Consider the following 27874-nt stretch of genomic DNA (forward strand, 5'->3'; position numbering starts at 1 on the left):
AGGTCTCAGTTGGACTTTTTGAAGGGCTCTTGGCTGGAGTCTTCTCAGGAGTCTGGGCTGCAGGTTTTCCTGGAGTCTTGTCTGCTTTCTTAAAGACAGTGTGTAAGGAAGTTTGGACAGTTGTTCTCCAGGGAGATGGGCGACACAGCAAACTTGTTTGCTGGCATGGCGTGGTGTTGGATCAAGCGTTGTAAAGTCGAAACTGACATCAAAGTTGAAACGGTGTCAATTTAGAAATGTTGTAACTCGAAACATTGTAAGTCAAGGACTACCTGTAGTAATAAACACCCTTCTAGTGTCTCTGAGGAAATTAAAAAATGATGCTTAGGCTAATCTGAGGTTGCTGTGACATGGGGACATGGCAGAGTATAGTCACTTGAAGCAAAGGATCTTCTACTGTTCATGACCAATACATTTTGGAAAAATAAGTGAGTGGCAGCACTTTACATTGTAGAAAGCTCTTATTCCTGTCAGGTATGGTTCTTGAGTTTTCTTATCAGTTGTCTGGCAAGGTGCAGATTCCTGCATATCTTTATCTTGGACCACAAGACCTTAAAAACACACCTTTCAGCTATATAGTAGGGATCTTACTTTCACTGAGAGAAAGTTTTTGTGTAATTGTCACCTTCTCCAAGAGGATTTTGGTGCTTGATATGTTTGAGCATTGTTGTTCTTTGACCTAAGAGGCCCCAACCTCAACATTATTATAATCTTCCTCATATTATAGTGGTATATATTTAATAGTGAGACAGAGGAAGTGGCACTGTTGCACTTTCAGTTGAATAAAAACCTTAAAAGGAGGCAGAAGGATGTCACTTTAAATGTGAACCACACCTAGAGAGTAGTAATGAGAGGGAGACATTCAGAGCTCCAAGAACAATCCTTTTCATTACCGTGCTTTCTGTCAAAACAGGAGGGATTTTTCTGGAGCAGGTGAGGTCACTTCTGAAGAAGACTGAAAGCTCCTACAGAATCCTTGAGTTTTGCTTTCTCAAATGTACAGTCATTATCCTCTCACCTGCCACTGCAAGCTCTCAGTAACACTTAAGTTGCTTTTCAAATCTACACAGGAGAACTGAATATTCTTCCTATCCCAGAAATGATGTACTGCTCTATAAATTCTGTAGTGACAACTATCCAACATGGAGGGGACAACCAAAGAGAATTCTCCTTGCTTCCAGATATTCATTTGAGAACTCCCTGTGACTCTCCCTCAGGAGACCTCATTCCCAGGGTTCATTTTTCATATAGTACCTTTAAACTTGCATCTAGCTAGCATTTTCAACTTTGGGACTCTCATTCTGGAAAGTTTTTCAGGAGGGATGATCCAAAGGCCTGGCTTAGAACAAAGATGTGAAGATAAGGTAGGCAGATCTTCCATATTATATATTCCAGTTAACTACCTGTATTTACAGTAGAGAGAAATTAGTTAGCCTTGAAAGTCTGCAGTTAGGTAGGGCAGTATGGCACCTTGTAGACTACCTCATTCAGAGAGACATGAGCTTTTGTAGGCTACAGGCTACTTCATCAGATGCCATGTTTATGGTAGTTAGGACTGCAAGGCAAGAGATCTGAGTTCTGTTGTGGCTTCTGATAAATTAATTAATCTTTATTTAGGACAAGTGGGGATTCCGTAGGAAGAAAAACTATAGAAAGTTTGTTCTTTCAAAAGCCCTTTTAGTTGTTTTTCTGATAACTATTTGAATGCAGCCCAGTCATTGGAAAGCTGAGTTACTCTTGTCTAGGAGCTCAATATTGTCAACTATGAACTATGCGCGGCTGATCCAGCATGCTTTCAGAATCTGTAACCAGCCTGAGTGCATTTGGTGCTTCTAGTTGTCTTACAGGTTGCAGCATCGGAGATTGTAAAAACTGGCACAACTACACCCAGCTTTCAGTGTTGCTCTTCAGAACTCTGTATTAAGGCATGGAACTAAAGAGAATTGGGTCCATTTCAGTTTCCTGTTGCTTTAGGAAACTTCTGACCAACCTCAGAGGCAGGTGTTTAAGCTTATTATTGCAGGCCAGAACTCTAGCAAACAGGGAGGAGAATCAAGAATAGCGGATAGGAATACTTCCACTGCAGCATCCAGGAAACTGAAGAAATGGCAGAGCAGCAAAAACAATATCCCACCCTTCCAGCAGCCAGGAAATTCTAGTTTGGATGGGAGAATACACAAAACGTTTCTCCCCTTCCCCAGTACCCAGAGGCAATTGTGAGATCACAGCTTGACATTTACTAGGAAATGCTCTACTCTTCAAAGGCAGCTATAAAAGCTTGGTTCCACAAGCAGGGTCTAATGGCAGCTCCCTGATAGGAATTTTAGCACTCTCCTATTTCTTTGGTCTGCCCATCAATACCCTTCTATCTCTCACTTCCCTGAACTTGTCGCCTCTTGCCTTATTTTCTTTGCTTTTTCCATTTAGGGTTTGAAATCTTTAAGATGAGATATTATTGGTCAGTAAAACACTGAATTTTAGTAATTTATTAATACATCTTTCAAATGAGCATAAGGAAATATCTTTTAACCAGTTAAATAATCCTGAAACAAATAATTGTCTACTTATGTATTCTAGTTTTGTCCCAACTAGTAGAGTTCATAACATGATTTTAAAGAAATATATCAATACAGTCTGCTTTTAGGGGTTCCTGAATATGTATTCTATACAAGTTGTGCCAGTGCTAATTTGGTCAATAAAGTTAAGATTGTATCTTGGCTCATCGCACAGTAGGATGAAGAATATTGATCTTAGTCACTAAAGAACAGAGTTCTGGGTGTTACTTTAAAGCTTGGCTAAAATATCTTTTAAGAAATAAGTGAAGTCTGAAATCATTAGCAGAATATGTAAGGACTGGTAATCTTCAAATCCAGTCAGTTTAATCTTCAGTTATTACTTGAAAAAAGCATTCTTCTCTTTTATAAAACCCACATTGGAATTCTTAGTGTTCCCCAATACAACTACTGTTCTTAACAACTAGTGCAGGGCAAAGAGCATGTGTATCGCCACTGAATGTGGCTCATAGCTGCTGAAACTTTTTTTAGTTCATATTTAATAGGTAATGACTGGTTTCAGAAGCTTGCATAGTAGTCCTGAAAAAAAATTGATAAAGATGCCATGTGTCCTGAATGTTGATAAGAATAAATTGTTTTTTCTTTGAGACTTTTCCAGAATATCCTTAGTCCTTAATACTGAGAAAAGCCTTTTCATTTCTCATGGCAGAGGAAGACTTCTACAGCAGTGTCTCTTTTGTTTTGCTTCTTAAGTAAAGAGGTATAGGTGAGGGCAATTCCATTCATATACAGATGATATAACTCCATGTCTCAGTAAATTTGGGATTTCTCAGGTCTGACATTGACCGGAGTTTGAGGAGGATTAGTCTGGTTAATCAGAACCTAAAAAAAATATTCTAGAGTTATGAATTTTGACGGAGGGGGAAAATCAGAAGAAATAACAGATATGTTTGCTTTGAGAGAAGGTATCTATCTGTTACTCAAATTTAAAGTCACTGCAAGTCACCTTATAGTCCACCGCCTACTTGCACACATTCACATAGGCAGCAATAGCTAAGTGCATTTTTTTTCATCTGTGCCTAGCATAATCACAGGGGGGTTTTTCAGATACAGACTCCACGGAGTTGCCCATGTCCTCTTCACCTCAAGATGACATTATTATAATATTGGTTTCACAGTACACAATTGTGCATGTAGAAATGTCAGCTAGTAGAGAGCATAGTGGGCTTCTTACTTCAAGATGTTTGTTACTCACTGGCTGCGTATTAGACCTGTTTCATCATCTGCCAGCTTGTTTCCATGTACAGTTTAGTGCTTGTGTTTAAATTTTCTAAAATACTGGGCTTTAAGTTTTACCTGTCTTAGAGTGTTATCACTCTGATAAGGCAGGTGCGATTCATGAGCTAAGAGGACTCTAACTAGATGGAGGCTAATGATAGAGTGTTTGCAATCAGGAGGACTGAGATCTGAGTTTTGATTGCATACATTCTCCCCTTCCTTCCCAATCTGACTCATCCCAAAGCGATTGAATCTGTGAACATGCTGCTTAGCTATCTTGTGTACTATTTGAAAAAGGTAGTGAGAAGGCTCATTATTGGGAGGAATAAGAAAGAAAGAACAGTTGTTGGTTTAATTTGTATTTGTCTTCAAACTATTAAGTCACCAAAAGCCTTCAGGAACACACTTTTTATAAATCTGCATATAAATATGACATAGCTATACAATATTATGCAATTTTATAGTGGGTTTATTTTTTCAATTCAGTGTGCTACTCAAATGAATCAGTGGCCCCCTCTACACATGCAGGTAAAGGCACAATGGGATCTAATACATGATCTACACATTCGCACCTCTTGCCATGCCACATGTGCATACATGGCAGAAGATGCGATTGTGGGATCACACATTAGATCTCATTGCGCCTTATTGCCAGTGCAAAGGAAACCTAATTCTGGGCTCCCCCTGCAGCAGCAAGAGCCAAGCTCCTGTGACTGGGAGCCCTCTCAATTGAGGGACTCCCAGCTGTGTGGGTGCCCCATCTACCCCCAGGGCTTGGAGATCATACCAACCACAATCTCCCAGGCTTAGGAATGTGTAAAATCCCTGGGCCCTGGGGTGGAGTCTGGGGGTACATGAAACCCCCAGGTGCTGGAGATTGCAGCTGCCTTGTTCCCAAGGGCTCAGGGGTTTCCATGCACCCCTGAACTGTCAGGATCATGGCTGCCTCGATTCCCCAGGGTCTGGAGGCTTCACACTCGGCATGGTGCACCCCTGTGCCTGGGAGCCCTGTCAGCTGGTGGGGTTCCCAACCTCAGGGGAGACCCTACTACATGTGCAAATTAAAGCTGGATATCAACAAGCTATGAAGATAGTACACTTTTTCGAGATCTAATTTGACAGCTGGTTGGAGCTTTTTATCACATAAGTACTTTTGTATGTGTATTTGCTCTTAAGGCAACTATGCAATTAACCAATTAATTACACAATACCTGTAACATGTAGAAGGGGCGAGTGTATATAATGTTGGTTTCCATGGGTCTTTGTGCTCTAAAAATAAGAAATAGCACTAATGAGTTATCTTGGTGAATACAAAAATATTACATAGCAGTAAAGCAAGAACCAATCTGTGTTACCTGATTAGGACAACATAAAGAATCTCCAGTGGTAATATCCCATGGTAATGGGATATTAGAATCTCCAGTGGTAATATCTAATGGATATGGTCATTCTAATGGATATTAGAATCTCCAATGGTTCTAACAGATATTAGAATCTAGAATTAGATATTATAATTCTAATGGATATTAGAATCTCCAGTGGTAATATCTCCAATGGTAAGATACTCTCCAGTAGAGTATCTTTTATAACAGAATTTTATTTTAGAGTGAGTTCTACTCTCATTTTTCTTGACATCATTAGGTATTGCTTGTATGTGTCTGAAAGTAAACTTGAATGTGTTTTAAGTTAATTAAATCCAGAGGTAAGGACATAGATATTTTAAATGAGGCCTGAGCAGAAATGACATTACATTTAATGGAACCTAGATGCTCACAGTGGAATAACTGAAAAACAGAATAAGACTTCTTTCATATGCTCCATATAAAGGAACTTAGAGTGGAAACAGCCATCTCATTTGTGCCACCATAAACATTTTTCTGGTGGCAAAAACTGTGATCAAATAGATGTTGCTAGACTTTGTCGCACCACATCAAAGGAAAATCAGTGGCACGACAAAAAGTAGTAATAGACTCTGCCACTTTATTGCAGCAGATGTCTATTAGCTCTGTGGTGGGAGGGTATAGGCAGATCACACTCTTCAGCCACGCCAGGTAGGTACTCTTGCAACTTAAGAGCCCCTCAAACAGTTGCAGGACCCAGGACTTGGAGATCCTTCTCTCCCAGCATCAGCTCTGCGGCTGCAGGGCCAGCACTGGGATATTTTAGAAGGATCTTAGAAGGATCTCCCAGCACCAGCCCTGCAACCACAGAGTTGGCATCCCCCACAGTCTCAGAAGCAAGTCTGGCTAAGCAGATAAAGTGGAGAGATCACAGCACCTTTGTCCCACACCATCAAGGACAGGACAGGGGATGATGTGCATTTTCATCCATTGAAGTGGATCAGCTGTGCCATTACACATCGCAGCATAGCTGATCTGCTTCGTTTGGGGGCATCCATTTCTAGCCTTAGAGAATTAGTGAATCTTACACAGAACATCCATGCTTTTGTGAGTTAGCCTTTTTACATTTTAATAGGGGAGTGGGTGTTTGTTAACTGTAATTTTAAAATAAGTGAAATTTCAGTGGAAGCATGCGAATCACTCACTCCTGTAATCCACAGATTAGTAACACAGTAATCCACAGATTAGTAACACAGTGGCTTGCAATAATCACCATTAGTTAGTACAGTTAATTACCTTTCCTTAATCTATAGGTTGTTAGCTTGATAGACTGTAATGATCGATCATGTTAATGGAAGCTTGCAGTTAAATAAAAATAATACTCTGCGTTACTGTATGAGTAATGTAATCTACATAAGTGTTCGGGCAATCTTTTGGAAAGCAAAATTTATAGAGAACCCATTAGTAGGGTATTCATCCACCCCTGGCGCAGGGTTTAAAGTTCCCAGCTCAAATGCCCTTCAGTATGTCATTCCCCCTTACCCTTCTCCCCACCTCCCCTGCCCTCAGCCTTGGGCTGGGGCCAACAGTCTGCTGATTGTCAGTCCCAGGGCAAGTTGCAGACCCATGTGTGATCCTGGCTTCAGGACTGATAATCAGATGTTTGTTAGTTTCAGCCACACATTTAAATTTAAGGTGACATTCAAACAAGCCATAAAAATGTTCTACATAATTATCTGTATATGTAGAATACTTTTTGTGGCTTTTTTCCCATTTTATGGTGCCTTAAGTGCACATGTAGCACATTAATTGCAGCATAAATGTAACATGAATAGAGGGCCTATTAGATATGGTACTATGAGAGAATGCATAGCTCCTGCATCAGACCAAAAAAAAAAAAAAGCTCAAGGTGTTTAATGCTGAAAAAGTCCCCTTCCTTACCAAAACTACAAGACATGTTAGGGCTGCACAAAGTTTTTAAAATGACAGAAGTCACCTTTCATAGTTTCATAGATGTTACAGGCTGGAAGGGACCTTACAAATCATTGGGATCAGCTCCTCTGCACTTGGGAAGGAACATTTAAAAGGAAGCAACCCTTGAGGAACACATACCTCCAGTCCTCAGCTTTCTGAGATATCCCCAGCAAATGACAGCTTGCTCCCCTTCCCGTGGACTGCTTGAGCCCCCTGAGAGAAAGATAGGCTAAGTCTACTTCCCTTTGATTCCTATGCAAGAATGTAAATTTTAAGTGCTGTTTTTAAAAATGTTCTGTGAGGTCGAAATCTTAGATCAAGGGTGGGCAAAATACAGCCCGTGGGCCATATTCGGCCTGCCAGGCTATTCTAGCTGGCCCGCAGGGCACCTAAAAAAAATCTAGAAAATTAATATTTATCTGCCCCGGCTCCTGTCATAAATGACAGGAGCCAGGGGCAGTAGGACCCAGGGGAAGCCACAGCAGGCTCCTGCAACAGCAGGGCCTGGCCACCCCCCCAGCCAGAAGCCCCAGCCTAACAGAGGCTTCTGGTCTGGGACCCATGGGGCTGTTCGTGCCTGCTCCAGCATGGAAAATTCAGTAAGAAGGGGGGAGGCAGGGGAGGACCATGGTAATTGTCCCAGTTCTTGGGACCAGGCCAGTTCCCGCTGAATTCCATGGTCCGGTCATGCAGCCAGGAGCCACGTGGTGCAGCGTGGCCAGCGGCTGGGCAACAAAGTGGCAAAAGTGTGGGGGGGCAAGGAGAGTGGAAGTGAGCAGCGTGCAGGAGCGCGGAGCCTGCACCAGTGTCCTGGTGCCCAGGGCCAGGCGGGGGCTGGCAGGGTTCTGTAGAGATGTGCTGGGCTGCCACCAGGGAAAGAGGGGAGCTGGCCGATGGCTTGGAGGCTTTGGGCCAGCTGCAGTACATCTTGGCCCCCGCGTGAGGTGGAGTGACCCTGTGGTGACCCTCAGGACCACCAGCATGGTTGTGGTGGCCAACAGGCTCGGCGGCAGTGGAGAAGGAGGATGAGGCAGGTTCGGCTGCTGCCACCTTCTCCTTGTCACTGCGCTCATGGCAGTAGTCGCAGGGCCACTCATGGGAGCAGCCACTTCTGCCGCGTACCTCCCACTGTGCCCAGTCTCCATGCTCTACCTCCCCACATGGCTGCCACCACCGGTCCCCCTCCTGCAGCTGCTGCCACTGCAGTTGCTGTTGTTCTGGCTGCCATGGACACCTTGGCCTGTTGCAGGTATGGCGCAGAGTGCAAGCAGCGCTCAGCTGGGGCAGCAGAGCCACGGCAGCAGGGGCAGCCTGGCAGCAGTCACCTACCACCACCGCAGCAAGACAGAGTGGCCCTTGCAGCGCCCCTCGGGGCTGCTGGTGTGGTTGTGGCGGCTGTGGTGAAGAAAGAGAACAAGGCGGGTTCAGCCACCACCATCTTGTTGCTGCGTTCACAGTGCTGCACTCTGTCTTCCCATGTGGTTGCTGCTGCAGTGGCAGGCACCTGCCACCAGGCAACAATGCCAGGCTGTCACCACCACTGCAGCCCTGCCTCCATGGCTGAGCATTTTTGCTCAGTGCCATCCTCACAGCAGGCCAAGGCAGCTGGAACAACAGCAGTTGTGGTGGCGGCAGCAGCGTCTGCAGGAACTGCAGTGGCAGCCTTATGGGAAGGCAGAGCACTGCCTCTGGGCATGGTGGGAGTACCATGGCAGCAGCTTCAAGATTGGATGCGGGCCCAGCAGTGGTAGCCACATGGGGAGGCAGAGCATGGCAGCCAGGCATACTGGGAGCACCACAGCGGCAGTTGTCACTCCCGTGAATGGCCCTGCGAGCACCACTGTGAGTGCGGCAACAAGGAAGGCAGTAGTGGCTGAGCCCTCCTCATCCTCTTCCTCCACCAAGGCTGCCACTGCCAAGTCCCGTGGCCACCATAACCACACCGGCGGCCCCAAGGGGCACCACCTGGGCCGCTCTGCCTCATGTGGCAGGAAGGAGCAGGAGGCCAAGGCATACTGCAGCTGGCCCAAAGCCTCCAAGCCATTGGCCAGCTCCCCTCTCTCCCTATTGACAGCCCATCCCTGCTCCATAGACCCCTGCCAGCCCCCGCCCAGCCCTGGGCTCCGGGACACCGGCTCAGGCCCCACATTTCTGCACACCACTCACTTCCATTCCCTCCACCTCCACCCACTGCCACTTTCCCCACTTCGGTGCTCACCTGCCAGCTGCCCTGCACAATACCATACCCACAGACACATCCATACAAACACCCATGCCCACCCACCCACAGCTTCGCACACTCACCCACCCATATCCCCCCACGCTCCTGCACACCCCACACAATATACAAGAGTAAGACTGCATTTTGAGCTCTTACGCAATCTCTTCTACATATATAGCAGAAATGCACACATCAGGACCAAAATATTTTTTTAAATTAAATTAAAATATATTATGGGTTTTTGATTTTAGTATATAATTTGTTTTTTTCCCCTTAGATGGCAAACCCTCTTCCCCAAAGGGGTGCTTTCAGGGGTAAGGGAGGGACTTCCGGTAGCAAAAATCAGAAATTAGGGGCAGGGCTTCTGGTTCCAAGATGGTGACCGGGGCAGGGTACCTGTCAAGGGGCGGGGCTATCCATGCGGCTCTCAACAGCTGGTAAAGAGTGATTTCATAGATTTCATAGACATTAGGGGATTGATCCCAAGATCATCAAGTCCAGCCCCCCACCTGAAGGGAAGGAAGTCAGCCGGGGTCATAGGATCACAGCAAGATAAGCATCCAATTTACTCTTGAAGGTGTTCAATGTAGGTGCTTGAACCACCTCCACTGGCAGACTGTTTCACACCTTGGGGGCTTGGACAGTAAAGAAATTCTTCTTTATGTCCAGCCTGAAATGGTCTTTCAGTAGTTTATGACTGTTTGACCTTGTCATCCCTTGAGGCACTCTAGTGAACAAACGTTTCCCCAGAAACTGGTAGTGACCCCTGATAAACTTATAGGTGGCCATCAGATCACCCCTGAGCCTGCGCTTTTCCAGGCTAAAGAGCCCCATGGCTCTCAGCCTGTTGTCGTAAGGTCTGTTTTCCTGACCTCTGATCTGCGTGTGGCTCTTCTTTGGACTCTCTCAAGCTTCTCCACATCCTTTTTTGAATTGTGGAACCCAAAACTGGACACAGTACTCCAGCTGCGGCCTGACCAAGGCCAAGTACAGGGGGAGAATGACGTCCCGGGATTTGCTTGAGAAGCTTCTAAGGATGCAAGCCAGCATTTTGGTTGCTTTACTAGCCGCAGCATCGCATTGCAGGCTCATGTTCATCTTGTGGTCAATGATGACCCGCAAGTCTCTTTCTTCCATAGTGCTAGCCAGCGTAGCACTGCCGAGCCTATAAGGATGCTGCAGGTTTTTCCTCCCAAGCTGGAGAACCTTGCATTTTTCAGTGTTATACACCATCAGGTTCTCGTCCGACCATTTGCTGAGCCTGTCCAGGTCAGCCTGGATCACCCACCTGACTTCTGGTGTGGATGCTTTGCCCCAAAGTTTGGTGTCATTAGCGAACTTGGCCAGTCTGCTTCTGACTCCAGTGTCCACATCATTAATGAAGACGTTGAACAATATGGGTCCAAGGACAGAGCCTTGGGGGTGCCACTGGTCACAGGGCACCATGGTGATTGACTTCCATCAATTACTACCCTCTGGGTCCGACCACGGAGCCAATTTCCCAGCCAACAGATTGTGGTGGACCCAAGGCCACAATTGGCCAGTTTCGCCAAGAGGTGATCATGGGATACCAGATTGAAGGCTGATGTTTTTCTGTATAGCTAATTAGTGAGCTCCACAGAAAAAGTCGCATGTAGATGCGCCCACAGTTTTTCATATTGTTGAACCCTTTAAATATTGGCACAAGGATAAAATGTTCTCTAGAACAGATATTGGAGGTATTGGAAGGGAAAAACAAAGAATGAATGAAAGATGAATTTGTAGCCAGCTGATAAAAACCTTGCCTTTTTTCTCCATAGTCAGCAAGCTAATTCATCAAGTGTTGAAAGATGCAATATTGATTTTACATTTATTTTTAGAGGGGCAACTTAAACCATACTTCTGCAAATTACTGTAAGTGGAAGGATGGGAATAGAATTTTTTTCTCCTTTTTAGTATTGTTTATTTCTTGGCACACTTTGTGAAAACACAGTATTCATTTTCACTGCTTCTCCTTATATGTTCCATCAGTTCCTCCTGTTTTGTCTAAATCATTTAGATTTCATCAGGGTAGAAAGAGAAACATTTAAAAAATAAGTAAGTGTGTTATAGGTATCCTGGAGAATCCTGGTGGTAGGCCTGGTAAGAGGAAGGACAGAAGGAAGGACATGTCAGGATCTAGGCCTTTGCACATGCTGGGGTGGTCAAACTTCCAGCCGTTCTAGCCACAAAGCAAAACCTTGGCATTGAGATCTATAGGACATGTAACTTTTGAAATGTGTATGCCCCAGGGTCAGTGATCTGCGCACACTGCCCAGCTCAAATAGTAAGTAGTTAAATGAATTGGAATAAATAAGAAGCATAAACTGAATAAAATCAACAAATAATGAATGCATATATAAAAACATTCTTTTTTTCCCTCTAATTACTTCTCTTTATTTGGGAAGTGCATTTAACCTGCCCAGGAGCTACTTACAGCTTGTATGCCATAGTTTTTGGCCACCCCCTGCAGAGTTGTAGCAGCTTTAGGCAGCCTGAAAAGGCTTCTCTGACATAGGCCTCCAGAGCTACTGAGACTGGGCTAGGGCTGCAGAACAGACCAGAGTGTGAAAAATATAAAGATAAATTTAAGCTTTTCTGGCTGGGAAAGCATTTCGAATATATATTGTGAATTTTAGCCTGTAACATTTATACTTCTTTGACCTAACTATGTGAATGCTTTCATACCAGAACAGGTGCCTTATCCTACATTGTGTTACTTTGGAATCTCAACTCCAAATTCTCTTTCCTCCCTCCCTCCCCCCAACAACAACAAAAATATAGCACTGGAAAAATAATACATACAGAAAGTTTATACCAGTATAATTCTATTGGTAAACTCTCCCCTAAAAACTGCTTCAGTCCTCGTTGTCAGGAATGTCTGTCAGGTGCCTAGAAGATGCAGTCACACTGTAGAATAGTGTTTTAAATATGTTTGCACAGTAAACATGAACTAAATAAGAGTTAAACGTTGCAAATATGGGACTTTAGAAAAGAAGCAAATGGAATAACTATATCTGTACCAATGCTGTTACAAAAAAGAGAAGAACTGAGGTAAAAGCTACCTAAAGAATATCCATTATGGATATTCATTTGTTTCATATTTATGATTCATTGCTTGCTTGAATTGGTGGAACTAGTTGGTACTAATGCAGATAATGCAATGAGCAAGAAATATTTTTTAAAGCAAAATCGTTTTGTTTGTCTCATATATTTAGAACAAGGCACAACCACTGTTTCCACGGAACTCCTTTTTACATTTAAAAAAAATTTGAACATGGAAATTTAAATTTATACATGTAATACAGGTTTCCCTCACCAACCATGGTTTTGAGTATCCATCCTTAATATTCTATATACCGTTTTGGCTACCACGGTATGTAGTTTTGAGTAACCACGGTTTTTCGTTGCCATGCATCAGCCTGCCACCTGCCATTTCCAATCACCCATGCTCTTGCTAGCCACCCATGGTGCTCCCATCTCCTCACATACACTCAGTCTCGCGTTGTGCTTCATGCTATTAACATCCAGTTTCAGATGCACCGCATTTTTCTCCTGATGTCTTCGTGATTTTTGCATTTTGCCCTTAATCATGGCCTCTGAGTGAATAGTGAAGGTGAGCAATCTGTGAAGAAGGCAAGAAAAGTGATAGCCTTGGAAACAAAAGTGGAGTTGTTGGATCATCTAGTACGTGGAAAGAGTGTGGTGAATGTAGGGAGGCATTTTGGTGTGAGAACCATTAATAAAAGTGAGGCTACTATTAAGGCTGGTGTTGCAAATGGTACACCAGGAAGTGCTAAAGTGATCTTTATGCCGTGCGATCATAGCTTAGAAAAAATGGAAAAAGCGCTTAGCATCTGGATTGAAGACCAGACAGAAGAAAGTGCCTTTGAGCAGCCAAGTAATACGTAAGAAGGCAAAGCGAATTTACAACCAATTCATTCAGAACTTGGGGGGGGGTAGTGAAGGCACAAGTGAATGCATGAGTTTTCAAGCCAGCAAGGGGTGGTTTGAAACTTTAAGAGGAGACTTGGGCTCCACAATGTGAAGATTATGGGGGAATTGGCTTCAGCATATGCTGAAAATGTTCATATTCAAGTCCCTACCCCCATTTTTCCCATAAGCCTTTTGTCTTACCAACTATGGTTTTGCTATCCACAGGAACTTTCAGGAACCTAAACCCTGTGGTTGGCAAGGGAAACCTGTATACATTTCTATGCATACATGCAGGCTTTTGCAGATGGAAAAGGCCATGTGTTTTTGGCCCTTTAGGCTAGGTCTCAGCAAGTGGCATACTTTGATAACTAAAATCTGGAAGTGTTTAATTTTTTTTAAAAAGGCAAACAGAACCTAATATTCCTAATGGGTGTTTAGAAATGCATTTCAAGCTTTTTCTTACTTAGTTCTTTATAGTATTCACTTTATATAGGATACAAACACAGTCATTATGCACTCTGTGAAAATCCCACACTAATTTCCCAGGAAGCTTAATTATATATTTCTTACAATATACTAGCCGAGTTTAGGTTTTTTTTTCCATCTGTTGTTCAGACTTATATTTATAATCCATTATACTTAGAAAGTTAAGCTATTTCATAGTTACACCGGCCATTCCTTGAATAAACTAGTCAGCACAGATAATTTCTATAACAGCAGTTAATGTAAGGATTATAAATATGTCACCAATTGTAAAAGTTTGTCACATTAGAGAATGAATGAAAATTCAGATAAGTGTTTTCTTGCTCCTAGTCTATAGTTAAATATCTATGCAATATGTGTTTTGCAGTAGTTTTTGACTCACCATAAACTGATCAGTGACTACAGCCTTTACAGATGAAGCTGAGTGTTGTGTAAATCAGAGATTCCCAAACTTGTTTTTATTGCATACCCCCTTCCAGGTTTACTAGCTGCCACGTCCCCCTACTTGTATGTTTTTATATGTTAACTTCTTAAATGCCAATTATTATTATAATGAAAATTAAATCCACCATTATACATTTTCTTCCACATACCCCCTAGAGATATCTTGCATACCCTCGGGGGTTGGGAACCCCTGGTGTAAATAAACTTCTCCTAGAAAATTAAGTTAATAGTAGCGCCCAAACTAAGCATAAGATCTGTTGCATCTTTGAACTGAAGTGAAGTCTTGACCCTGCAAATGCATAAGCTTAGATAGATACAGATAAAATATCTGCATTATGAAGACACTGTGTGTAACTTCCTGTTACCAAGCAAAATGAGCAACTGTGCTTTCTACCATATATTTTGAATTCTAGTGATGAGGTGATTCCCCCCCCCCCCCCCCGAGCTTGTTCTGAAGCTAGTTCTTACTGCTTGAGACCTTAGAGGTTGTGAAAGACCCTTTTAAAGGCACCATTCAGATCCAATGGCTTTGATGCACAGAGATGGCTACCATGTCATGTCAGTGGAAACTCCTGACTCAAATTTACTCATGACTGCCACCACCACCCATGCCCATATGTATACCTGTATGTTGGAATGACAGATCTGCAGGCTGAGAGGCTGTGGTTATAGCTCACTCCTCAGTGAGTATAGAAGAGGCATAAACCAGTCTTACAACAAATTACGTTTGTGGACCCACTAAAGACATACAGCTATAGCCTTGAAGATCACCTGTAACCTACCTGCCTGCTTGTGCCTTCAGTATGCTGTTTAGTGCCAATTAGTCTAGTCCAGTGGTCACCAACTATTTGATCTTGGAGCCTCTGACAGTCTATCTCATTCTGTCAGAGGCTCCATGATTAGGAGCAGCAGGACACATGCAGCAGGACTAATGCATCTTATACTGAAATTTGCCAGATTGAGACAGATAGAGGCTACAGCCACTGGCCGCTGGTCAGAGATGAGTTGTCAAAATAAATAAATAAGGGGTCTGTCTCCGGGCTCCATCTGGTTCCAAAGACTTTCATGGGGCATAATTCTTTTATCTAAGCATTTATCTCAGCTCTTTTACGGCTCCTCCCTCCTAAATCAGGATTGGGATACCTCAGTTTCAAGGACATGTATCTTTGCAGACTACACGTAGCTCTAGGTGTGTGCTGAAGTTGGTATGTGCTCCACTATCTGTGGTATCAGCTCACTAATCTTGAGAGGACCAAAACATACAAGAAGTGCTGCTTTAAATAGAACAGCCTCTGTTCCACAACTGCCCACTTATATAAGGTTTGTTTTAATCCTATCAGAAACTCGTGGCTTGTCATTTTCCACTCATTACTCCTGGATTATCCCTGTAAAGACCTCAATAAGAATACTTTACAAGTATCAATATATCCCATCAGCCTGTGGTAAAAAAGGCAAACCAGCAAGATAACCTGATATTTTAGATGGATCCTTTCCCTAGATGAAGCTTGTGGATAGGACAGATGCACTGGAGTCTTTTATCAGCTCTAAATTATACAGGAAACCCTCGCTATTCGCAGGTTTGGCATTCGCAGTTTCACATATTCGCGAATGCCGAGCCTGCATTTTAAATACACTTTATACATTTACAGGAGCTCCTCGGGAGCGCTGTGCTTGCCGCCACTGAGCTTCCACCGCCGCTGCCAGGCTCCTGTATTAACAGAACCAGTCTTGTAAATGCCCTTGTGGAAACAGTTTTCTTAAAGCTTTCAGTTGATGCAGTTCCATACCCAGTGAGACACCGCACAAGAGCCTTAGTTGGCAAATGGGGACAAGCTTTTAGAATTTGTCATCCTGAAATTGCAGCAGAGCTTTGGAATACATACTGCCCAAAAGAGAGCATTAAGCAGAGGGCTAAGCAATATAAATGCCCTTATCCTCTGCCTTATCTGTGGAGATTTTGCTAGCTATACATTTATGATGTGTACTACTGTCTGCTTGTCATACTTGAAATAGAATAGCTTATTTCTAAAATCCTCACCTCCACTAGCAACTGTCAATAATACTGGGGAAAAATAGGAAGGGGTTCTACTTAATTTCTGCCCTGGCCTGTCTTTCAAGCCACTTCTTGTACAAACCAGTGCCCTTATGAGTACTCCCAGAGGCATCTGACTTATCACCGGATTAATGTCTACCTTCACGGCTCCAGAAATGCTTCCCAGAGTATAAAATCTTCCTTTATTTTTCTGGTCACCCTGATGAGATTTGAGGCTCCCTGTAGCTTCTTCCTGGCTTCTGTCACTGACACCAGCAGCTGCCTATATCGTGTATCCCCTCCCTTGCATGACGAAGTGCGGTACAGGTCTGGCTGCTGCTGCAGAGCAGCCTGGATCTCCTAGATTCCACCTCCTCAGTACAGGTGGCCATTTCCAGGCTGCCATTCAGCCAGTTTGCTGCCATTTAAAATCACTATGTGTCACAGGAAGTTGTGATGTTCCTGGAATTTTTTTTAATATTCTTACATTATGTGACAATGCACTGGATCACTTAGCAGAGAGCTTCCATGCCTTCCCTAAGTTATTATAGACACGCAACTGACATTTCTGCAATCCAGTAACATTTTAAATATATAATTAAACAACTGTCAAATGTATTACACATTTATGGCAAACAAATGTCTCCTTTGAGGCAGTCCTAATTGTCCCAGGTTCTGACTCGTATCAAAACAGGACAGCCCTTAATACACTCAGTACTTCCAAGCTACCTTGGTTCTCCTCTGCTAGTAGGTAGCCAGAAAGACCATAGAGCCAGACATGTTTGTCCCTGGAATAAAGGGCAGTTGAATTAAATGAGCCACAATTAACTTAGAGTTGCACACAGCAATGTCCCAAGAAAAAAAGTGCTAGCATATCTTACCCAGCACACTTACAACTACATTGGCTGAGTACAGACATTCAAAAAGCCCAAGGCTGAATCAGTTCAATCTTTGCAGGTTAGTCTAAACTGCATAAATTGAACCTATAAGCGAGTGAACAGACATTCACTTTTGATTCTGGAAATACAGTCACACGCCTGCAGTGGCCCAGGCTGAGCAGGGAGGGGAAGCTACTAGAGCATACCTCCCTGCTCGACTGGAGCAAATAGCTTCAGCCAAAGCTAGCCCACCTACCCTACAAGGGGGTATTTGCAGGGGAGATGCAAAGCATCCTGGGATGCTGGGGTACTGTTAGTTAACTTGAATCTGGAGGGGGAACTGGGACAGAAGTTCAATAAATCAGTTTAACCTAAATCAGTTAAATTTGATACTACATCCATCCTGGCTTATCTTAAACTGGCTTCAGCCATTTTGAAAGTAGTTTATGCACATTGAACTTCCCGTGTTACAGATTTGAACTGGTTTCCAATCACTTGTACCAGTTTATGTGTAATTTCTGTCCCTAGCCTTGAAGTACAACACAGGGGTGAACTAAGATCAAGGGAGCAGAGGCTTTCTTCCAGGAGAAATGTGTGACATCTCTTTACAGCCTATTTTAACTAGACTCATCTCCCAATAACAATACTCTCTTACTGCTAGGATGTGGAAGTGTTAGGAATTTTTGTTTGATGGATTTCTTACAATTTGTTATGAATACAAATAGTTTTGTAACCATCATGTACTTAAAGTGTTTTTACAGATTTATTTGACACAGTTTAAAGAGGAAAGTTAAGAACTATGTAAGTACTATGGGTTAACCATTTGGAAATGAAGGATAATGAGCAAAGGGTACAATACACTTTTGGCATACATTTTAATTTATTTGCAGTTTTCATAAGTGGCAAATCTACCTTTGGAACCACACTAACCAATCAGTTAATGTGTATGATAGAACAGTGATTAGCTAATTAACTTCTTCAAAGCAGCATAATGTAAGCAGATCAATAAGACCTTTTAAAATGTTAGCATATATTAAATGATAGTTTATTCTTTCTACAGATAAACTCCCAAATGTGCCAGCATAGAGGGGCTTGAATTTATACTGTACATTAATACATTTCAGAGACAGGTAATGCTTACTATAAATATGTTTGACAATATATTAAGTATAAACCCACTTTCTTTTTTTCCACAGTTCTTAGTGGCCTCTGCTCTAATGACTGCCCTCGGAAAATAACAGTAAGTTTAATTTATATTTTGCATTACTTTAGCTCCCTGATCTCAGTTAGATTGGAGCTTGTCTGTGCTGAGTGCTTGCCAGATATGTACAAGACAAACAGTATTCACATGAATTTGCAGTTTAGATTACAAAATGAAGTGGGTGCAAATGGCTGAGTATGTGAAAAGGACAGGGAAGGAGAGGAGTAAAAAAGAGCATGTGTTTCTGAAAGCAAGCTACATGCTTGATTGGGGAATCAGGAACCTACTTCAAAATTGAACTAACTTTTCTCTTTTAATCTATTAAGGTAGTTATCTAAGGAATGGTCTTTGTAACTATAAAATATCTTAGCCCTCCAAGTATAATGGGTTATAAATACATGTCTGAACAATGCATGGGAAAAAGAAATTAACTCAGCCAGTATAAGACATATATCATAAATCTTCTGTGAAATTAGTGAGAGATGTTCAAAGTACATAGTGTGTTCCTAATATATAACAGTAAGTTATTCTAGCATATTTAAAGAGTTAAATGTTACTTAACATTTGCTTTAAAAAGGAGTGATTATCTCCAACCTGCAGGCCAGATCCAGCCCAGGGAGCCAGGTCATCTGGCCTGCAGACCTTTCCATGGACCAGGAAATTTGGCAGCAGAAGAGCAGTGGCAATTAATGCTGCTTAGTGCTACCATGCTGACAAATTTCCAAGTCCTGGGCGGCAACCTGAGACTGGATCCAACCTGCGGACCAACCAGGTACTGCTCATCTGGCCCATGGAGCCAAAAAATTGGGTACCACTGGCTTAAACAATACTGTCTTTAAGTATAATTCCCCTAACAAAAATATTTGAAAAGTGTTTACTACCATAACATAAAGCCATTTAGCACAAAATCAGCATGAAATTTTGCCTTTTACTTTCAGTTCTCAGCCATCTGCATCAGGATTCTCTTTAAAGTCTCTTCATCCCTTTCTCCCTCTGTTGGTGTCCCCCAGGTCACTAGGCTGCATGGACATTTTCCCCCTCCCTCTACTGCACCATGTCCCCCTCCCCTCCCACTGCTGCACTGGATACCTCACCCTCTGCTACACTGCAACTCCCCCCTTTCCTTCCATCTGCTGCACTGCACAGGCACACAACTGCTGCCCCCCATTCCTACTACAATAGGTGTGATTTACTCCTCCCATGTGCACCTGCACAGGGCTCTCCCTCCCACCCCTGCACAGGTTGCCTCCTGTGTACCACACAGGTGCAAACGCCCACACAAGCCCCGTCCAACTTCCCCACGTGACCCTGTACTCTCAGCTCCCTGCACTGCTCGACTCAGTGTCCCACCCCCTGGGGTGGAAAATGAGAGGGGCAGCTGGAGGAGGGGAGTCGGGGTGCAGAGATGCTGGCCAGAGCAATGGAGGGAGTGGCAGCTGGGCAGGAGCCTGAGGGCTGCAGTCTAACTCCTTGTGAGTGTTAAGCAGCCAGGGCCACCAGTTGGACAGCTCAGCTCTACCCTATGTTCTCATGGCTGCATTTACTGTCTCTGTGTTGAACCGTGCCAGGTGCAGACCAGCCTCCGTTCTGCAACTGTCCCTCTAAAAAATCTCTTCCTAGATTTCGTGGTATCATTCAGTTTTAAATTCAGCATGACAAAAGCAGAATTTTTCACTGTCTCTTTCTAAACCCCCTTTGATTCTTTTATATTCAACCATGTTGCATATTTTTGCCATCTTTCTTATTTCCCTTCTAAGCCTACCTATTGCTGTTCACCATGTGTGAGTCGACAAGCCCTTTTTTATTTTTTACAATTACTATTTTTTATTTTTAAGCACCTTCCCTTCTCCCCGCAAGAAGAGATTACATACACTTAAAACACCAGATTATTTTTTTAATTAATATATATTGGCTGCAGAATTATTTATCCAGCAGCTTTCACTGCATCCTTTGTTCGGAAGTTCATATATGTATTTTCAGTTTTAAGCAGCACTTTTAAGTTAAAGGGGTCTTTGAAATCAGTAAATATCAGCCCTCAATTTTGAAGAAGTGGTAATTTTTAACTCCTTTGAAATCTTAGTCTGTTTGTTGCCCGCACTTTTATCTTTTCAGGAAATTAAATATTCATCACAAGACGGAGCAAATGTCATTTTGGTTATGAGTATCAACTAATGTCATGCCTGACATAAAGGATTTAAGCATTCCTTTATCTTGAATGACTGACTACTCTTACCTTTAGATTTGCTAGTGATCCTGTCATGCTTTTGTATATATGTACAATATAATACAGCATAAAACAGGTGAAAAAGTGAGAATTCAGGAAGGACAATATAAGAAAGTTTGTTCAACCCTCTTCCCATTAGCAAAAATAAACTGTATTGTGTGGTACAGCCTCAAAAGAAGCCTGAACTTGCTTTTAAAGAAATTATTTTGAAAGTTGTTTTTTGTTGTTGTTTGAATAAAGTTCAGATTGAGAAAATGCTTTCAGATTGATTTACCTGACAGCTTAGGTCCCTGTGGCTCTGCTGTACTGGAAATATTTGCCTCCTATTTATCCATTTTGATTTTCTTCACTATTCTGATCCTTTTCAATAGCTCTTCATAATCTTTGCTTTTTCTTCTCAAAATAGATGGCAGAAATCAAACCGATATCGGCAGCAGAAAAATATAAAGGGTATACTTGGTTTATGCTGTCTCTTTATTACAAATGGTCCCTTTTTTACATTATTTGAGTCCCCAGTAAGAGAATATGTTCGTGTTGATTCTGACACAGATCCTTTCAGTATAATGGAAAATGTTTTTGGCTTATCTAAGACCACAGTTTCAGTGCATATACACCTTTTTTTTTTTTAGGCACTCCTAATACCAAATAATAAATTTAATTATTTTGAAAACTTTCTTTAATGCTGTGGATTTTTAAGCAAGAACAGTCACTGTTCCTTTATAATTCCTCGGGTTTTGTTATGAGGTAGGTTATTTTGTACTGTTGCACTTTTTTTTAATTCTTGGCATTGTAAATTTTATTTTTTTAATTAAGAATCATAGTGAACTTTATAGACCATTTTCATGTGATTCTTGGATGTTTCTTTTCATTGTATTAAGTAAAGTTGCTTTTATCAATTTTTTTTTTATTTGAAAATTATCCTGTTTTTTTGAGAACATAATCATGATGTTTTGAAAATAATTAGAATTTTCTAAAGTCCCTCTTAATGTTTTCATTACAAACACATGATCTGAATTTTTTCTGTATCAGCGAGGAGGGGGGAACATCCTTATTTTTCCATTTATGTATTCCACTATCAATTGACTTGTATTTTGAGACCTGCACTGCAAGGAAAAGGAATAGATAAGGTTTTATTTTAAAAAACACTAGCTTGTCTGAGCTAATACAGTGTTCTGATATTACCATTCTAAACCTTTACTTTCAGCATTAAAGGTTAATTATCTAATTATTGTTTCTTGGCTCTGCAGCTCAGCCAGATGTATAAACTAAGTTTGACCTGTCTTCTTTTTCATGAAAAGTGACAAATACTTGGAGTCTGTTTATGTTAAATACCTCAACTTTTAAGACATTTAATATAAGAAATACCTTCTTGAGTTCATTTTATTTGGTGAAAATAGTCTTTCAACTCAGAGGTAGCCTACAGCTTATAAAGCCTGCATTCCTTTGTTTGTAGATTTTAGTCAGATTTATAGAATTAATTTATAATCTCAGTTATGGACTGGCTGCTACCACTCCATAATTACAGCTCACCTGCACAAGTGTTCAAGAAAAATAATTTGGATAGTATAAAAGGCATTATTATATAAATATTTTATTTCTAGTAAGTTATTGCTGTCAAGGCAACCACAGTTAACACTGAAAAAAACCCCAGCCTTCTATGTACTGATTGCCAGCTCATCCTTTTGGCCAGTTTCCCAAAAGACCTTTTGAAAAAGAATTATTTGGTTTTATTTAAGGGTGAAAAACTAAAAATCAATTCTAATAAGAATTGCATTTTACGGTTAGGGGCCTTAAACTAGTCACATATCTCAGTTGTAGACAGTTTCAAATAAAATGCTATAAAAATTGTATTGGCAACCTAGATCAGCAGTTCCCAAACTGTGGTATATGTACCATCAGTGGTACATAGACACCCTATGAGTGGTACGCAGAAGGGCAGGGCACTAGCCCAGCCTGCTGCAGGTGGCCAGGAACAGAGCCCGGCCATGTGTGCAGCAGTGCCGAGCAGGTAAGTGTGTTGGAGGCAAGGGGCAGGGCCAGATTGAGGCCCACACAGTGAGGGAGGGTGTCCGGCAGAGGCAGGAGTGAGTGGGACAGGGAGGGGATGGTGGGAGCCCTGGGTGGCTTGTCCAGGGGTACAGAGGGAGGGCTCCTGCCCCATGCACACTCCAAAGTAGGTTCGGGGGGGCAATTGTCCCCCTCCCTCCCAGGTTTGTCCGTGGGGCGGGAACGGGTGCTGTTGCCTCATGGCCATGCGTGATGCCATGAGCATTCTGGGTACTGGCTGCCCAGCGGCAGAAGGCACATGGAGTCGCATGCAGCTCCCAATGTGCAGAGCCCAGCGGCAGCACATCCGCCCTGCACATAACTGCAGGGGGCACGTGGCTTCTCTGCCTACCCTGGGGTGCGCAAAGTGGTGGGGGGTCCCCCATGCTCCTGAAACGGTCCAGGTCACCCCAGATTGCGTGGGCAGGCAGGGGTGCACGGCTGCACCCGAGGTGGGGCATGCACAGCTCCATGAGGTTGAGGTAGGATGCCAGGCTTGTTGTTGGGGGGGGGAGGCATTGACTCCAGGCTTGGCTTCCCTGTGTGCCAGGCACAGCACAAGCAGGGTGAAGCCACCCCTGCTGCAAGGGCCTGGTCACAGGAGATCCCGGGAATAGCCGGCACAGCTGCCCCAGCCTGCCTGAGTCCCAGCCTTACCCACCCACAGCTCCCTTCAAGGGACCAGGGCAGGTGCTGCGGAGGACCACTGTGCTGCAGGCTCCTGGCTGGCTTGGCTCTGAGCACGACCTGAGGCAGCTGTTCCCAGAGCCCAGGGGGTTCCTGCTGTGGCCTGGGGAGCTCCACCCCACTTGCACTGCGCCTGGCATGCACAAACCGAGCCAGGAGTCCCCCGGGCCCAGCATCCTGCCCTGGACACAAGGCGTTCCCCGGTGGGCAGGGCAGCTGCGCCCCACCCCCACAGAGCTGCGTGGCCCAGGGCAGGCCCCATCAGAGCACCCTGCTGTGCCTGCGTCTGCAGAGCGCTGGGGCAGCCTGTCGCTCCCACCTGACCCCCACTGTCCTCCAGCTCCCGCTTCCCAAGGGCCAGGCCAGACCAGCCTGCTCACAGCACCTCCCCCACCTGCTTCTCCCCACACTCTTCTCTCTCTCTCTCTCCGTCTCTCTCTTTCTCCCCCTCCCCCATCAATCACAACATGCTTAACAAAAAAAAATACACAAGAACAAAAGTAGTATATGAAGTTTTATTTATTGTCACCAGGTTTAGAATTTTTAGAAAACCTGGTATTTACTGTAAATAAAAAAAGAAGAAGCAACATTTATGACTATTTACTGTATTAATATGCAGTGTGTCCTGCCATGTACCCTCCACCCCAGTTTTGTTTTTCTAGTGTGCCCACACCAGCACCTTACAGGGTACACATTGCAGTTTTTTTGGTACTTCAACCAAAAATGTTGCCTACCCTTTGTTACAGTGGTTTTTTTTCCAATTTACAATTGTTTTATATGGTTACCGTAATTGATAAAACAATGTTTTATAATTACTAAGTGTTTTGTTGTTGTTTTAATACATAGTCTGTTACCTATATGTATGAAAAAATTGCTGGTGGTACTTAAGGCTGTATCATTTTAAATTGGTAGTACTCAGTCTGTCAGAGTTTGAGAACCACTGGCCTAGATGATATTAATTTCCTTTAAGTACCATCTTCTACTGGCTTTTGTTATTCTACTGAACTGCAAGTCGATCATCTCCTTCATATTTGCATTGGGTCATGAAACAACATCGCTACTGGCAATGTTTACTGTTTTCTGCATCATTGAATCAAAGCATCTGAAAAGGATATAGACAGTTCTAAACTTTGCTTTTCTGTATACCTGACTGGATTCAGGATTCAATGCAATTATACTTAGTTAAACAACCTCAACTAAGAATGGTACATTTGAGTGAATACTCTGATTTTGCCATTTTTTCAAGTGTTAAATGAAAGGTTTTTTTACAATAGAGCTTTTAGAGAAGTATGTTGAAAAGGGAAATGGCATAAGTATCATACTGAAAGACAGCAAAGTGATTGTCCATATTTTGAAAATGAATTCTATTCTAATACAATGCATGTGAATACAGTAATTGTGGAGTTCCACAGTTTTTCTTACTGGCATGAGGCATAGGCATGAGCTAAACAGTAAACCAGTGAAAGTTTGACTTTTTAGTTGAACATTTTTATTGTTACGACTGTTCATTTCTAAGATTTAAAAAATCTGCATCAAACTCTGACTATTCAACCATCTCTTTATATCACAGCCTTTTGGTGTGAATCAGCCTGGACCTTACATCAAGTATACAACTGTTGATGCAAATGGATATCTGAAAAATGGTTCAGGTAGGACCACTTTCCAGCTTTCTTATTTATTGCAGTCACTGTAATTGGTTCCTTTCATATGTCCAGGTATGAAAACAAGGGGTTGCCAGAGGGCCAGTAGCCAAAGGCGCCAACTTAGAGGGGATGCCAGAATGGTGTGTGTCTGTCCCATCCCCCATGCCCCCAAGAGTCTTTGCCTCTTCTGGAGCAGACCTGCCCCCTCTGGCCATATGAGCCGAGCTCGAGAAGCCCTGTGCTATCCAACCCTAGAAACAGAGTTGGAGAAGCTCCATAGTGTCCAACCATAGGAGCCAGTTTCAGGGACACAGCAGGAGCAGCCTGGGTCTTTGAGTCCCCCAGGAGGGTCAGGTGGGTACAGGGCTGCTCAAGCTTAGCTTCTAGGGCCAGGCAGCACAGATCTGTTCCTGCTGCATCCCAGCACGCAGCTCCTACAGCTGGGTAGCACAGGTCTTCTCCAGCTGGGCTTCTACGGCCATGGGGCACAGGGCTGCTCCAAATGTGAAAAAGGAGTACTCATCACTGCTGTCCCAAGTTTTGTCCAAGGTTGATAGTTATGTCTGTGCCTCTGCCTCTATAGTTAAACTGCTTGTTTTGTGTCTCATAATCTAAGGTCTAGACGGACTCATGAAAAGTTTCATTAGCTGAATCTTTAACATTTAAGTCTTTTCTTCTTGTTTACTGAGAATGTTTATTGGGAAGTAAGGATGGGCCTGTAACCATTAAATAGAATCGTGTAGCTTCCAGAAGAAGCACAAATGTATTATTTCCCAAATAAAATGATTGAGCTTCTATGCATGTAATAAAGTCGAGTACCAGATACAGTACATATTGATTCTTTTTTTTTTCTTTCCTTTTTCTTGGGGGTGGGGGGGAGGCATCGTTCACTTTTAATACTGTACTTCAGTACTTGGGACTGACTCTCTCTCTCCTAAGGCCAAAATTCTGAAACTTCTACACTTGGGGAACATAATTCTTACATGTATGCATCTCCAAGTGCCCTGATTTTTTTTCCAGAGGTACAGAGTATCTTATACTTCCCAGTTAACTTGCAATCTAGCAGTGAAATGTAACAGTAGCCAGAACACCTCTGTCATCATGGGCATATTACTGGAAAATTCTGCTTAGTGTACAGCAACAGTAGAAACAAAAGGAAAACACTGCAAATACAATGGAGAAAAAATACTGCAAATACAATGGAGAAAAAATACTGCAAATACTATGCCATTACATAAGTAAATGGTATGTACTCACTCACCTGGAATACTGTGTTCACTTCTGAGGTGGTTAGCAATATTAGTCTGAAATCAAGCAGAAGTTTGGGCAGGGTAGCACATGAGACCTCACTGGTTTAGAGAGGCATGAACTTTCATAGGCAACAACCTACTTTGTCAGATGTTTCTGAACCATCAGAATAAGTATCTGGTAAAGTATGTTGTTATCTGTGAAAGCTTATGCCTCTTTGAACTAATTAGTCTCTGAGGTGCCATCCAGCTCTACCTTCTGCTTGTGTTCAGCTCTGTGTACTTATCGCTGAAGAGATACTGGAGAACTAGCAGTTAAGAAATGTGATAAAAATGACTGGAAGATCACAGCCAGATACAACACCGAACTTTCTCTATTCCCATATTCCTAAATCTGTATTTATCTACCTAACTTTAGGCAAATAAGTTCTTAAAAATGTTGGCTTACACTCTTAATCAAAGCAACATTTTGTGGAAATCTAAATCTGGTTTCTAATATAGACTAGGAATTCATCGTAACAAGTTAATTGTTCTTGTTAGACCCCGACTCCATGCGGCACCCCATGACTAGGGAGATGACGATCCAATTGCTCATGGGTCCTGTTACTAACTAGCCAGAGCAGACGGGGAGCAAATGCTACCTGCACACGTTGCTCGCAAGAGCTTTATTTAGAATGGAGACAGCTTTGGGCGAGCTCCCTCACAGACACCCAGTCTATGAACATGGGGAGCAGCCCTGAACAATAGTTTTTTCCCACATTTATACACTTTGGTTTATGCTCACCCCTCCTATGTTCCAGCCATTTCTCCTACCATTTCAAGCTCCACCTCTGTTTACTGTTTGCTTCATTAGCATGGAATTGCCTGTGCATTTCATTCATTTACATGGCTTTTTGCTATGAGCGCATGTCTAAGATCTTGATTTCTCTTCTTCGGTCAATGGGCAGACTTTGACCAAAATATGGAAGCTTCTGGAGGCTTCTCCACCAATTACCATTCACCTTTTTGCATATGTTCATCTCGGATTCTGTTACCAATTATGTGTTGTATTTCACATTCCAGTCTGTTTTTCTGTCTCAGGTTGTACCGTCTTCCACCTCTTTTTTGGGCCCCTGTATCTTATCTCATTCCTCACTGTAGCTGGTTCACAGCACACAGACTTACACAGACTCGCTGCTTTTTCTTAGAAAATGGTTGACACAGTTAAGATGGTTACTTAGCATAAGCAAATGGCTGACTTAGATATCATTCTGCCTTGTGGTCAGTAGCTCTGCTAGGCCAGAGGGTAAGGCCTTGTTCCAGCTGCAGATTCAATGCTCCTTGAAAATCCAAATATTGTCACCCTAACAGTTCTGCCAATGTTTTTCACTTCCATCTTCATCACAGTAAAGCCTTTCTTCATGAGCTAAATCTACAAATAACTTTTGTATTCTGTTAGAAGTATTTAGGAGTCCATAACAAATTAAGAAAATCTTAGTATTATAGATTCATATATTGTAAGGCCAGAAGGGACCTTGGAAGATTCATCAGGTCCATCCCCCTGCACCAAGCAGGAAAAATAACGGGGGGTCAGGTGACCCCAGCAACAGTTGCTCACTGAGTCCTTGATGTACTCCCCTAGTATAGCGGTAACCTGTTTCCAGGTCCTCTCTCTGCCCTCTTTTCCTCAGGCTGAAGAGTCCCAGGGTACTTCAGCCTTTCCTTGTATG

At 42.8% G+C, this 27874-nt stretch overlaps 1 protein-coding gene across 1 annotated transcript in view; it reads left to right on the plus strand.

Annotated features, from left to right (window-relative positions):
* The window catches only part of ITFG1 (integrin alpha FG-GAP repeat containing 1), a 200017-nt gene that overhangs the window by 132035 nt on the left and 40108 nt on the right, over nucleotides 1–27874 (plus strand). Inside the window, exons 13-14 of the mRNA XM_019535776.1 lie at nucleotides 18314–18357; nucleotides 24846–24924. Coding sequence (XP_019391321.1) covers nucleotides 18314–18357; nucleotides 24846–24924 — 123 coding nt within the window. The remainder of the gene's footprint in view (nucleotides 1–18313; nucleotides 18358–24845; nucleotides 24925–27874) is intronic.

This window comes from Crocodylus porosus, unplaced genomic scaffold (genome assembly GCF_001723895.1).
Source record: "Crocodylus porosus isolate Cpor-Errol unplaced genomic scaffold, CroPor_comp1, whole genome shotgun sequence".
NCBI classification, from domain to species: Eukaryota; Metazoa; Chordata; order Crocodylia; family Crocodylidae; genus Crocodylus; species Crocodylus porosus.